Source organism: Acipenser ruthenus, chromosome 22 (genome assembly GCF_902713425.1).
Source record: "Acipenser ruthenus chromosome 22, fAciRut3.2 maternal haplotype, whole genome shotgun sequence".
Taxonomy (NCBI): Eukaryota; Metazoa; Chordata; class Actinopteri; order Acipenseriformes; family Acipenseridae; genus Acipenser; species Acipenser ruthenus.
The window spans coordinates 10,814,394-10,829,930 of NC_081210.1; the positions used below are offsets into that span (position 1 = coordinate 10,814,394).

General features: G+C 38.3%; 1 protein-coding gene across 1 annotated transcript in view; it reads left to right on the top strand.

Moving 5' to 3' along the window:
• Positions 1-468: 468 nt before the first annotated feature.
• Positions 469-15,537, top strand: part of sbk1 (SH3 domain binding kinase 1) — a 35,127-nt gene continuing 20,058 nt past the window's right edge. The window contains exons 1-5 of the mRNA XM_058995974.1: positions 469-529; positions 1,250-1,339; positions 1,962-2,010; positions 2,523-3,257; positions 3,648-3,746. Of these exons, the coding sequence (XP_058851957.1) occupies positions 3,709-3,746 (38 nt within the window). The 5' untranslated portion in view covers positions 469-529; positions 1,250-1,339; positions 1,962-2,010; positions 2,523-3,257; positions 3,648-3,708. The remainder of the gene's footprint in view (positions 530-1,249; positions 1,340-1,961; positions 2,011-2,522; positions 3,258-3,647; positions 3,747-15,537) is intronic.

Below are 15,537 nucleotides of genomic sequence, written 5' to 3' on the forward strand. Positions count from 1 at the left end.
TTAACCGTTAGCTATTTTAACATATGCCATTGGAATTCACATTGGAACCTCACGGGACTCCTAAATCCCAGTCTGAGGTAGTGTATAAATATATGCAAAAAATATTGTCCTATTGTCATGTAACTCAGTAAAGGAGTTTATTCTTCAGCTCTACAATTCAGGACTGAAAGGGTTAAGAGACCAGCGAGGAATACTGATATATCAATGCTTGCCTGACTAAAACTCATAAACAGGCTGAGGCCTGCCCCTGTACATATTGTGTATTGGTGGTGGTTAGTAAAGAAAATGTTTTTATGTTTGATTAGTTATGGCAGGGCTGGGAGATTAGACTCCCCTTCCGGTCTAATTGAAAGGAATGTGCAGCAGGTGGCCAGGTGTCAATTGAAGAATTGACAATCAATTAACCCTGGCCACCTGTCTTTAAAAAGAGGCTGAAAAGACAGTTTCTTTGTTCTTCTTGTGTTTGTGCTTTCTTTTGCAAGCCTGGAGGTGAAGGATAAGAACCCGCACGATTACGCGTGGAACCAGGGTGAGCGAAGGACCACTGCATTGAGTGCAGGATGTGCCCTACAGTCAAAGTTTTGAATCGTCTTCATTTTGGAGAATGATCGTTCTGCTTCTGCATTTGTAATTGGCAAAGTGAGGTAAAAACAAAGCACGATGTCCAGGTTTGAAAAAGTTGATTCCACCTGGTGAGCCTTCAGTTGCTTCAAGAGGTTAATCTGAGATTTGCTTTCATTTTTGATAGGCAACATTGTCAAAGTTGGTCAGGAAGCCAAAATCATTAGATAGACTTCTATACTTGACATCGATTAACATAAGTGATCATGGCAGATCGGTGGTGAATGCTATTCTCTTGCTCTGTAATCCGGGAAGTAGAATGGGCCCAATCGCTGAATCCATCGCAAAAGGCATGCTTATTGTCTGAAAAAAGTTTGCACACGAAACAGAAGCACCAGCTGAAGGGGAATACAAAAGCCACTCTTGTGTAACTGTTTCTCCATTTATTAACTTTCTACTTAAAATATCTTTTGACACATAGCAACTGATCGCCTTGTGTCTACTGCCGTTCAGATGCTTTTAAATCTACGTTGTGGTTCTGGCAAAGGGAAGGGCCCTTATCAATCCAGTACTTTCGGACATTTTCATTAATTACTTGCCATTTCGCTGGATCTGACGATGAGTTTTGTAAAAGAACACTGTTTGCATCAGAATCAGGCTCACCTATTCCTGTTTCACACATCTCTAGGAGGGGGCGCTCTGCTTCAGCTTGTTCTGATTCAGGCTGTACTGGGCCATGGACTTCATCAACACAGCTTGACGTTTCGCCAGTTCCAAGGTCAGTGTCTTTTACCGGTTGACTAAAAAATACGCTCAGTTTAGGCATTTTGCTGAGCAGCTGTTTATTTCTTAGCAGACGCCCTTATCCGGGTGACTTACAATTGTTACAAGATATCACATTATTTTTACATACAATTACATCATTTTTTTACACATTATTTTTACATACAATTACCCATTTATACAGTTGGGTTTTTACTGGAGCAATCTAGGTAAAGTACCTTGCTCAAGGGTACAGCAGCAGTGTCCCCCACCTGGGATTGAACCCACGACCCTCCGGTCAAGAGTCCAGAGCCCCAACTACTACTCCACACTGCTGCCCTATAGAAATCAGTGAGGTTCCCCTTGGTTTATTTACTAAAGAGCACTAAAGAGCAACTTTCTTGCGACGGAACATTAAGGCCAGAGTTTAAAAGGCATTCACTATTAGAGTTCTGGATTCAGAGAATTAGAGAGTACCCCGAACTTGCAGACAAAGCAGTATGTTTTCTGATCTACTACGTACCTGTGAGAGATGGGATTTTCATCGCTTGCAGCACTGAAATCCAAATACAGAAGCAGGATGTATGCCAAACTTGTCCTGAGGCTAAAACTAACTAATATTACACCCAACATTACAGAACTTTGCTCACAGAAACAGGCCCACCCATCGCCTTAACACAAAGAAAGGTAAGCCTATGGTTATTCTTAATCTTACAGTGATTTTTTAATGAGCTTATTTTTCAGTAAGCTATATTGTTTATTGTGTGGAATGCCGAGATAAAAAATGATAATAATAAATAAATAAGGTGGTCCACGAACAAAAAAAGATTTGAGAACCACTGCTCTATTAGATATTGGGGCCCCTGGTGGAAACATGGGCTCGCTGCATGTTTGCTTAATGTAGCTTGAAACTTTAATTGTGAACTGTTTCAATTCCTTTATTGACAAAGATTTTTCAGGATGACCTATGAAAATATTGGTTTGTTTTATTAAATGCATTTTGTGATTTCAAATTGTATTTTCCAAATACAATTGTATTTTGTATTAAATAGTGTTTCCAAAGTATTTTGATCAATTTTTCTGAGTATTTGGTATTTTGCATTTAAAATACACTTCCCTAAGTATTTTGTACAAGCCTGCTAACAGCATGCTAAACATAAATTGATTGACGTCCTATTTTCTTGCCCAACGGGCGATAGGACCCAGTGCAAGTTAGAGAGAGGTGGCTAGCCGGGAAGCGGACACCGTGAGACAGATACGAACAAAGAAAGGATTTGAATTGAAATGATGGTGAATGAAATCCAAATCGGAGAAGAACATAGGGATTAAACAAACAAAAAAAAACCCCGAGAGCTACGGACAAGCGAAAGGGGAGAGAAGAAACGAGAAAAAACGAAACCTGCCAAGAACAAAAAAATAGAATTCAGTTTTAAAACACAGGGATTTAAAAAAAAATACTTATTGTACTAATAAGTATTATTAATATAATTATTTCAAACAGTCAATCAAAAGCTAAAGTGTTTGCTTTTTAAATATATATTTTTATTATTTGTGCCAAACTACACACACACACACAAAAAAGGTTTTCGGAGAGGGTAGTGAAAGATGCTGGTAGAAAACAAAGGTAAATGAAATGATAATAGACTCTGGTGTGTATCAATATGTTAGGGTTGGCCGTTGCTTCTTTCACAGCGCACGAAAAACCACTTTAAGGAGGCAGCACGGGTCTCCGAGTCAGGCTGATTGAATGACAAAGTACTGTAACTACTCTCACAGAGAAAGACAGTTTCCGAATTAGCATTAACCCTATGAGTTCAACTGGAGCGACGTAGCTTTCACAGCGACCAGACAAAGGCAGCCAAATAAAACAGACGAGACAACCAACACCACAAGACTGACGGGTCAAGACTGCTAGGAAAAAAGGATTGAAACCGGTAAAAACACTTCTATACATGTGAACAAGTTGCTTATACAGTTTACAAAAATAAAGTAAAAAAAAAACAAAAAACACAGTATTGTAATAGCACAGTGTTCTGCAGACAACTGTATCGTTTTCAAGCTGAAGATGTAACCGGAAAGAAAGCATTGATTGAGCGTAAGGCTAGGTTATATCCTCGTAAATATTGCACAGAATTAAAAGCAACGGGAATGAACAACAGCAAAACAGAGTGTGTAGACTACTGAAATTAACTTTTACAAATGTACATTTAATGAAAATAACAACGGTCGCAGCCCAGAGCAGTGCTACCTGCCCTAGCACAGCTATACTGGTGTCATTGGGTCCACAAGTGATTTGCTATTTATTTAAACCATCCCTGAGACAGACGGAAAGGGGAGCGCAGCGAGTCTTGTAGTCAGAAAACAGTGCCTCGGCGTCGGGAGTGGATGCAGGACCATGCGGGAGACAGACAGCTCGCAAACAGGTCAGTGGATTTGGGGTCGCTGACAATGTTTGATTTTTATTTTAATTGTATTTCAAAATGTGTTTGTGGACTTCTTCAAATGAAGCTGTTTTATTTTTAAACAGTTACCTAGCACCAGGGTACCAACAGTAATATTTATTTAAATACTTTTATTTTTTTTAAATTGTGATTTTTAAATTTGTACTAATCCAGACAAACACAGGTGTACATCAAAGGTATTCACGGCAGCAATAAAGCCGCCGAAAACCCAAACAAAGCGACGTGTAGCAGCTAAACAACACAGCCTAGTATAGCCTATAGCAGCATAACAATATAACACCCACAGCAATATCTAGGCACAGAAATAGCATGCTCTATTGGGATTTGCTCATTTTAAAATGGTTAGTTATTTTAATACGGTACAAAAGCTGAGGTATTGGACAACAGGTTTTTTTTTTCCATCATATGCCAATATAGCACCCTATGTAATGGGATTTTAACTGTATGTATGCAGTTTTATTTATGTATTTGTTTATATTTCAATATACCGTTTGTGCATTTACACTATATATATATATATATATATATATATATATATATATATATATATATATATATATATATATATATATATATATTAGAATGGGTCAACCCATTTGCAAGTAATCATTTGTTTCAGGAAGCTATTTTATTTATTTATTTAAATAATTTAAAATAACCATCCATTATTTATTGGATTTACTTAACAATTTAGAAGCAATTTTAAGGCACATACAGTAATATTTAATTACTAGTCTTGGTCCCTACATTCCTCTGAATAATTTATATATATATATATATATATATATCTATATATCTATATATATATATATATATATATATCTGGTACAGGTATAAAAACAGCCACACTATAGAAGTGGTAGTTAATGTGTTTGGGTTGGGGTTAACAAAGATATACTTTCAGGGATACAGTAGCCCAAAGTACAGTAACTGAAATGTTTAAACACCCACTAATAGGCTATGTGTGCCTCGGTTTCTGGAAAGTCTTTTTTCTGTAATCTTTCATACTAACATAGTCCACCTGACCCATTCTGCACTTCCCGGCTACAACACTCCTCCTTGAATAAAAAAAACATGAACACTGTATGACGAATGCTGAATTCTGCTTTAATTATGCTGTGGTGTGCATGTTGGTTTAACTATGATACCATACAGTGGAGTAATTAAATCAGTTTGGCTGCTTATATATAGTTAAACCTGTTTCTTCTGTTTTACCCGAAATGAACAATGCAGTTCAGTTGCTGTGTGTGACCTTCAACGCATGCCCTGTGGATTAAGAAACATTGCAGTACAGTGGAACCTGAATTTCAATCACCAAACTTTTGTTAAAGGTGCCTTTGTCATTCACTTGTATTGGAAAGGGCAAATGTTTCTGTGGTTGACTGCTGGTGGCTTTGTTTACTGAAAAACAGGTTTTTACTATATGTTGAAAATATAGTGTAATACTGTAAATGGGTATAGATGTAAATATAATAGATGTATTTTATATCACAAAATATTGTGTACAATATATGTACAAAACAGTGTTATAATCTGTATATAAATCTAAACGGCAACTTGATGTATTATCAATATTAATCTCTTGAGAGTCAGTCAGTAGATTATTTTATATGTTTTGAGTGTTGGATATGACCTTGTTGATAATTATTATTATTATTATTATTATTATTATTATTATTATTATTTATTTCTTAGCAGATGCCCTTATCCAGGGCGACTTACAATCGTAAGCAAATACATTTCAAGTGTTTTTTCTGTACAAAAGCTAAATACAGACAAACCTGTAGTTAAACAACTCCAGGGCACAGCATAATGTTCAAAACAAGCTGCACAGTAAATTTAACACAGCACCACGAGAGACCCATTACTTATTAACACAGGGGCAGATCTTCATGCCTAAAACAAAGATCTTCAATATAACAACATAGCCGAGAGGGAAAGAAAGGGAGTGCTGGAGCATAATGATTAAAACTAGAAAAAAATTAAATAAAATGCAATTCCTCTAACAAGACAGATCCCGACTCCTGTAGAGTTGCTGCAGCAGGCTAATTCACTAGCCTTTCTCCACTGGGGGTCTGGGTTCGAATACTGGAATTTGCTCCAATCAGGAAGTGTATAAGTATAAGTGGTCATGCCTCAGCCTGCACGCAGTAATTCATATGCTGCATTTACTTGTGAGTCACTCAAGCTGTTGGGAATTGTCCTAACCTACTGAAACTCAGTTTTAAGCTTTCCAGTCCTGTACCATGGTTCACAACCTTCTGTCAGGCACTCGCCATGTTTAAGGATTTTGTCATTGACCACTACCAGACCAAAAATACAACCATACCAGCATCGGCCTGTTAGGTATTGAGAAACAAAATGTCATATGAATGATAAGCCTGACAGAATGCTGGAAAACAAGAACAATTAGGGCAGCAGTGTGGCGTAGTGGTTAGGGCTCTGGACTCTTGACTGGAGGGTTGTGGGTTTAATCCCCGGTTGGGGACACTGCTGCTGTACCCTTGAGCAAGGTACTTTACCTAGATTGCTCCAGTAAAAATCCAACTGTATAAATGGGTAATTGTATGTAAAATAAAATAATGTAATATCTTGTAACAATTGTAAGTCGCCCTGGATAAGGGCGTCTGCTAAGAAATAAATAATAATAATAATAATAATAATACTGCACAGGTGGAAACACCCTGGACAAATGATTCAAAGCATGAGCTCCTTAGACAAACATGGAACAGATGTAAAATAGTTTTGTGTGTGTGATTTTTACTTGAACTATAGTAACAATAAGGCCCAAAGCATTTCCAGGGGAATCAATAGCAGCAGTGTGGAGTAGTGGTTAGGGCTCTGGACTCTTGACCGGAGGGTTGTGGGTTCAATCCCCAGTGGGGCAAGGTACTTTACCTAGATTGCTCCAGTAAAAACCCAACTGTATAAATGGGTAATTGTATGTAAAATAACGTGATATCGGTATAATGTGAAATAATGTATAATGTGATATCTTGTATCAATTGTAAGTCACCCTGGATAAGGGCGTCTGCTAAGAAATAAATAATAATAATAATAAATAACTGTCTTGGGTTAAGAGTCCTCTGGCTTTGCCTTGGGGCCATCATCTCTCCCAGAAGGTCATTCATTCCCTAGACTTTGATAGTTATTGTTTAAATGTTGCATGTGTCCTTATACAAGCATAGTAAAAGCATTGCAAAGGTAAGCACTGTAAAGCCCAGAGAGGTATTGTAATAATGGACAGGCTGGTTTGATGCTAATCCAGGCCAGAAGGCAGTATAGAGAGTCCAGACACGGATTGTGGGTACAAGCACAGAGCACATTTATTTTAGCCCTGAAATGCTTCAGAGCATATATAGCCTAGCTCCAGAGTTCTGTTCTAGAACACACATGTCATGGAGTCAGGTACTTCTATTATTTAAACCACTAGTTAACCCTCGTTACTCCGGATATATCCACAGAGTACAACCCAGGAGGTGCCACTAATGACCTATATACGTTACCAGTACTTAAAGGTAAAGTAACCAATTAGTAAAGCATCATTACAGTATGGTAAAGCACAAACTATTGTAAATGTAGAACCATGGGAAAAGTATAGGAAAACTGCAAAAATATGCACGAATACCATGGGCAACTTTTATAAGGGTCGTGGCACATTAGCATTGAAATATTAAAACATATTTAAAACGATGGATAAATAGCAGCTAAGGTGTTGTTCAGAAGCACAGATAGTTTGTTGATTTTTGGTGCTCATAAGTGTTGATCAAAGCGTGCAGCCTCTGTGAGTGTGTCTTTCTGTGGGGTCACCTTGAGACTGACTGTGAAAGAAGTCTTCTTGTTGAGGCTCATTGAAAAAGTTGACGGTAGCTGTGGGTGGATCAGGTACAGTGCTTGTTTAATAGCCCTTAGCTAATTTAGCAGCAGTCACTGCTCAGTACAAGGGCCCCACCTCAGCGATTTATGTTCTAATTATTACAGATTGGCATAGCATACCAACACAGGACAGAGCATGAGAAAGATCGGCAAAAAATGATTCATACAGAACACCAATTTAAAAACGAAACTATAGCATTAAAACACACCTCAACAATTAGAACGAAGTAAAACCAAAACTAAACTGTAGAGCTTTGAACCCTCCAATTATGTATTAATAGTTTTGTGCTGCCATTTGTGCTTCCTATTTATTTGCAACGCAGCATTATATAATCTTCACATGACAGAAAGCTGATTGGCTAATCCATGCAGTATGTTGTAGTAAGAATATAAAATCAATAACTTCAAATACTTAATTGTGTAGTGAAAATAGAAGAAACTAAAGGGGTTGATTTGATAAGCTACAGTTAGGTTTGTGTAAAGCATATAACAGTACCAAGGAGCCCACCAAGATTGCATCAACCATTTTTAGGGATACACCAGGGACAACGTTTTTCTATTCTCTACCATGCCTGCATGTAGCAAAGTCTCCATATAATTGTTGTTCTATGTATGAGGTTCCTTTATAATTGGTTTTTACCTTGTGTAACAGGGGTGTACTGTTACAGTGTGGGTGTCTGCCGAGAGAACGTGAGAGACAGAGGGTTTGTATTTGAGACGCCACTCAGACGTCCAGGTTTTATTTATTTACAGGCAGTTGCTGCAGTTGCAGTGTTGGTGGCGACCACTAGGGTACCAGCAATGGTAGCCCTAGTGCGGGAGGATATATACAAGGCAGTATCCAAAAACAGCTAAGAAATAAAAGGTGGCCAAGCTCAAGCCGTGCGCTCCTCCCCCTACACAGGAACCTTCTTCCTAACAAACTAAATAAACCTGTAGGATTAAAATCCCCTAAAATAATCCCTACCATAAAGCCCACGATCCCGGTTAAACAGGAGTGATCGAGCTGAAGCTCACCCTGGTTCCACATGCAGTCGTGAGGGGTCTCCTCCTTCACCTGCAGGCTGTGCAGACAAAGCACCAAACACAAGACCAGCACAGAACAAAGAAGAACCAACAAACTGGCTTTTCTGCCTGTTTTTAAAGGCAGGTGACCATGGTTATCAGTTATGCAGATCTAACCTCCGAGCCCTGCCTTATATAGCACACACTTTGTTTTTACAAAATGGAACAAAAGCAAAACATACAATTTACAGGGGCAGACCTCAGCCCTGCCACACCTTGTTATGCACGCTCCTTGACATTAAAAAAAAAAAAACACCTAATTACTCTATCAAATTATTACCGACACCATTGGAACACTTAGTATTCTATTATTCAGTGAGGCAATGCCTACAGTATATGCTCCGGACCTGGGGAGGGGAGGGGTTAGGTAAAGCTGGAGAGAGAAAAAAAGAAAAAGAAAAAGAAAAAAGATTGGGGTGGTGCACAGCAGCACAGCCTTCAATGGCAAGCCCTGACCTGTCAGTGTGGTGTCTTTGATGTGAGGTCGTAGGCTGCATTATCCAGCCAACAGCCTACTGCTTGATCTTTCAGCCTGGGACAAAGGCAGCTTGGATTACGATTGAGAACCTGCAGGATAGAGCATTCCGCTTTGTTTATGGAACAGCATGGCGATTGGAGGACCAGTTCGTGGTGTTTTGTTTATGGATACCCTGCAGTCATCCCATCTGACAACACCCCCAGCATGTGTGATGACAGCTATGAAACAGTAATATTATCACCACCAAGTTGGCTTATACAGGAGTATAATGTGCATTGTTAACACCTGTTTGCAATACTAGATGCTTGCAAGGGTGTTGTCTGTAGCACAGTGATTACACTGGCAGGCACTCCGTGTGCTTTAAATAGAATGTGTTTGTTTGGAGTGTGCTGGAGTGCCAGCATTAACACTGAGTTGTGCTGATGGAGGTAGTAACCTTCTGAGCATCTAGTGCAACTGAATTATACTGTCACGGAAATATTGGAGGAAGGTAAAGGAATTAAATGGGAATTGGACAAAAAGTTGATACCTTACTTGGGGTACAGAATAATTCATTGTGCATCACGATACACGACAGACTTGGGGTACAGAATAATTCATTGTGCATCACGATACATGACTGACTTGGGGTACAGAATAATTCATTGTGCATCACGATACATGACTGACTTGGGGTACAGAATAAGTCATTGTGCATCACAATACATGACTGACTTGGGGTACAGTCTGCAGCTACTTGTAGCCCACCAAATGGTTCTTGAATGATGAATACATGATTTCTACAGCAGAGGACCCATGAGGATGCTCATCGGTTATTTGGGCATCCTCATTCATGGAATAGCTACAGCACTCCAGTAAATGCCCCTTTTTTAAAGAGCTCATACTGGCATCTATCTTGAATTCATTCAAATCCAAGGACAGAATGACCCAATGAATCACACTGTTCCAATTAATGCTGCGGTGCTCAACAGATGCAGAGCTTGATGTAAGGAAAGTACACCCACCCCTCGTTATATCACCCCTTGCTATACTGTGGATTCGGATATATCGCGGTCCTGAAGTTGGTTCCCCATTTTTACAGTCTAACTGTGCCTACCTTAGCTGCACTATACTGTACATAGACAATTTCACATAGAATTACTCTTTGTTTTATTTTGTACTGCACATCACAAACTAAAATATACAGAACAATTAAAAACAAAGCATTAATATCGTACTGTTATCATATACACACGCATTGCATAATAACACAAAGCAAATTAAATATCTACTTGCTGAAGCGTTTTTTTAAGTAATGCACTTCCAAAAGTCACAGGGCAGTGACGTCAGCTCCCTAGCAACAAGCCTCCTATGAATGGATTCTTTCAATGTAGCGGTTTGGGCATTTGAGAAAGGAGAGGAAGATTAAGTTGAGACTTAAGTTGATGAGAAGCAATTACCCTCCGCAGTATGAATTAAAACTGTGTGTTGCTTTTTATACGAAAAATGAGAAAGTGGGTTGCGTAGAAGATTTATATTGGACCCTGACACTCACGATGAAACAAAGGAGTGGTTGTACAGTATTTATTAGCCTATTTATTTTTCTATGGGTCTCTCGCTATATCGCGGCCCTCGATATATAGCAGATTTGTAATGGACCCCGACACCCGCGATATATCGAGGGGGTGGTGTAATTCTCTGAATTCAGCTGTTTAATTTAGGTTGAACATACTGTATTCCTTCGAATTAAAAAATGGCCAACATCTTAAATTCGAGTACAGTATAGTAATGGTGTACTTTTACAATTTCAGCGTTTCTTTATTAGGCTCAGTTCTAATCAGACCCCCATATTTTTCTACTTGCCAAGCAATACCACAGTTCACAAAAAGGGAGAAAAACGTGTGTGTAATCACGACTGGAAATGAAAAGCAGCGCCTAACTTTAATGCTCTGTAAATGCAAATTATTATTTTTCTTCAAGTTGAGGGTGGAAAAGTTGGGCTGTGTCTTAAATTTGAGGGCGTCATAAAGGAAAAGGTGTTTGCCTATCAGCTGAGTTGCTTGTTGGGAATGCTCACATTGACAGGGGAAGAGGGGGTATGTGCTCCACTGACAGATTGAGAGCACATTGACAGATGGCCTGTTCCCCCCGCACCCCAAAGTGGAACAGCTGACTTCTCTTTTTTAGAAGCTAATTAATTTAAAGCTGTCAGATCCCTGTGCTATTCTGCCCTACATAGAGAAGCTGCAGAAGCGCACACACAACTACAGTCCACCCTTGGTGGATATGAAAGATCAACATTGGCATGTACGAAATAGACTTTAGGAGTGAGAGATGGATCATGAATGTAAAAGAAACAAGGTTATTTTTTTACTTTGGCAAGCTGCAAAAAAAAAACTAAACATTTTTAAAAATAGCAGTCGATGTTCTACAAGAATAGGCAAAAATGCTATTAAACTGGTTGGACAAGACAATAGAAATACTTGCCATACCACTGTCATTGTGGTTTAAGACCACAAACGCAAGCTTGGTTGGCACCCATTTGTGTGCAGTGATTGCACTTGGTTTCCTCTCGTCATCTAGTGTTGAACCCCAAGTAGTTTGTTTGTGACATACATCAACAGCAGAACAATAATGGAATTGTGAGAATGTTTGTTTTTGCTTTTTAATCCTTGGTTATTACGACTTTGTGGCAGCAGGGGAACAATCCAAGGATTACTGTATAATGCAAACATTTCCATTTAATTTGGGAAATTGTAGGACAAATAATCTCCTCTTTTCCAATACTGCCAGATGACAGGGACTTAAAGTGTCGAGGTCAGTAAACTGTGCAGGTATACCAAAGCTATGAGGCACCCGAGGCACAGGCCTTGGTTAAAATCACAGTAATGATTATTTATTTAAGCTCTCTTACACATTGCTTTGCTGCAAAATAAAATGCATTTCATACCTCATTGTGTGCATACATTAATTCCCAAGTCCCACTGATGTTTATAGCCTCTGTGCTCTTCAAAATCTTTTATTGTCATTGCAGACTACAGCGACACTGTACAGCTCAGTTCATACCACCATAGCCTTGAGTTAAACTTGTTCGACTGGCTTCGAAATGACCAAGGCTTATTAGCGATAGACACTAACTTACTATACATAAATATGCCTTATATATGTAGGGCCTTCTGCGGTGTCGCCACAGCTGAGTACCGAGACCCAAACATTGGGCTCCATGGATGAATTAGCCAATACACAGTGGAAATTGGGTGTATAAATGGTCGTTTCATGTTGAGTCAAGCGGTGTGCAGCTCGACATACTGGATGTACATTGTGTCTGTTTACTTATGTCGAGTCTCTGTATAGCCCCCACTTCCCTCCTTTCGTGAGTGGCAGGTAGTGTATATAGACAGTTGCTTTGATTGATGTGTTTAGTACTGTCTGTGTTTAAATTTCACATCGCTATTTAAATTATATCTAGAGTTTCAGACGAATGTACCTGCCTTTTTTTCCAAAACAAGCAGATTTAACTAATACCCCTTATACACAGACGGGTTATGATGGCTCAGAACCGGCACTGATGCTGCATTTTGGTCTGTGTGAATTGCCTGTACCGTCACAGAGCCGTCATATTTTATGCCGTCGCAAGGTGTTTCAGAGACTGTGGTTCAGAGACGACACTGAACCATCTCAACTATAGTGGGCATGGATTGAAAGTCAACATCCCACGTGACTGAATACCGGACATGTTGGGTATTTTTGTCGTCGGTGTTACACGCTATCATTTTTTCAAATACAATGGCTGATCATTAACAAGGTAGTAATTGGAGACCGGAAGAAGTTAAGGAATTGTTAACTTTCCAATTCTAGGAGTGGCAGCTACTAGACAGATGCGGCACTTTAAACTGTGCAGTAGAATTTGGGGGCACAAACCCTCCGCAAATCCAGTTAATGTGATAGGGGGCCTTCTCGAGAATGCATAGGAAACTCAAAGCGAGCAACAGACACAACAGGCTGTTATATAAAAAACAACATATCTGCAATTTTTTGTAGCTGTTGACTGTATGTACAACATGTAGAACTTTTTTTTTGATGGTCGACAAGCCTATAACTTTTAATGCTCTGCAGTTGGTATCAGACGGCTGAATGAAAATAAATATTAATAATCCGTCCCCACTTAAATATTTTTTTCAATTTTCCTCATATATACATATATATTATTAATAGAGAGCACAGGGAAGTTTACAGTACACTACAGTTCTCCAGTGCCATTCTTTAAAAGATAAGAAATTGATATATATATATATATAACATTATTTTTAAAGTAGCTCACCCATGTTATTCTGCTTATTTATTTATTTGTTTTGTTTTGTTTCCATTGCGGTTGCCATGAAAACAATCTGTTGACTGACAGGTTTGAAAGTTGTGCTCAAAAGGGTTATGATGGTATTATACCAGCATAGATTGCGCAATTTCGTGTTGTGTGTATGTATGGATTTTTTTTAAAACAATTTTTAAATGTCTTTGAGACGGCTCAGTAATATTAATTATTATTAATAGTAATTAATTAAAAGTAATTATTATTAATTATGTACTGGACAAGATCTCCCATGTTTGAAGATCGGCTTTGTGGTCTTGCCCTGCTGCACTGTCCAAGAGATGAGATTGATCTCTCTAGACGTGTGTAAAAAAAACCATCAGAGAACTGCATTTCCTGAATGAGAGGACTTATATTTCTGTATATGTATGTAGTTGCAGTGTCACATTTTCACATGAGTGCCTATTGTTTATATATCACTGATTAGTGACTGAAAATTTAAATTTTCATACCCAGAGGTTTAAACAATGACAAGTGTTGAATCGGTAAAAATAATTCACTGTTTTGAGCGCGTTGGGCACAAGAAACTGTGTATTATTTTCTTAGAGCTTCAACGCTAAGTTATATGCCACTTAAAACATGTCTTCTGAATTAATACTTGTTTGATAATGAGATTCAATTAATTTGGTAATAGGATTTGTTTTTGCTCTTTTGTTACACTTGGTTCAAACAGTTAAAATATTTGTCTCTCATATTGTGGAAATGTGAAAGTGGCATTAGCAAAATAAGACTGCTAAAAACAAAGGAATCAGAAACAGAAAGGAAAATTGTTGATCGTTTTGCTGAAACGAAAGCAGATAAATATCATTGCCGGCAACCAGTGTTCGAGAGGTCCAGGCAAAATGTAAGTGGGCTGTAAGCTTTGAACAAAAGAAATGCAAAAACTGAGTTTACATCTAACGTCCATTGTAATTGATGGAGATTTACTAAGTGATGATTAAATTGATGTTGTTCTTGAACCTGTCCAGAAGAAATGTGAAATAAATTAGAAGGGACTATGTTTATGTGGACGTGAATCTGTAATTATGAAAATGTTTTATTAAAATGACTATGTTAATTAGTAATTGTATTACTTTTCTTTTAATAATATGAAATGCTAAATTGAAATCGCAAGCCCTTTTCTAAGTGTTACGTTTGAAATGTGTAATACTATAAATAACTAATTGTTGAAATGATTGCTGCATAATTAAAAGGTATTTGCTTAATTGTTATGACTGGTTTCACTGACGACTCAACAGTTTTCTGTGGACTCGTAGCACAAATTGTGGATTTGTCAATAAACAATGTATCTGCCCCACACTCCCCTTTTCAAAGCCACACAGCCACTTTTAGTTAGAAGATTTGTAGAATTCTAATAAATGTGCACACTACTGTATGTCATACTTAGACTTTTACATAACTAGACTATCAGAATCTGGTAAAATATGGAGGCGCCTGTATGTCTGTCACTTAAATGTTTTGCTTATACATGGGGATCTTCCTTTTCAAGAAACGGTTACTGTTTTATTACTATTATTGTATTTGGTTTAGAAGGTGTTTGACTGAGGAAAATGTATTACATGGATATGGCGCCGGGTGTCCAAAAAAATTGGGGAGGCATAAAAAGGCAGAGGGCTTCGTGGTCCCATTAAGGGGCTTCGGGGTCCCATTAAGCCCCCAGCAACAGTAGAATCTTATTATTGTATTCTGACTGACAATACGTTTCATATTAGTATTTATTTATTTATTTGGCAGATGCCTTTATCCAAGGTGACTTACAGGTGTTACAGGGCAGTACTGTACAGGGTTACAATGCAAGATTAATATTTAAATACAGTATAGTTTACAGTAAGTCCAAATAATACTACTAAAATACAATATGAACTAGGATGCAACAAATTAGGATTACAACAAGTTGTATGCACAATGACATATTAGTAGTGCAATAGTGCAAGGATAGTGCATCAGCTGAGGATCCAGTAATGTGGTGCTTAAGTCAGGCAAGTCCA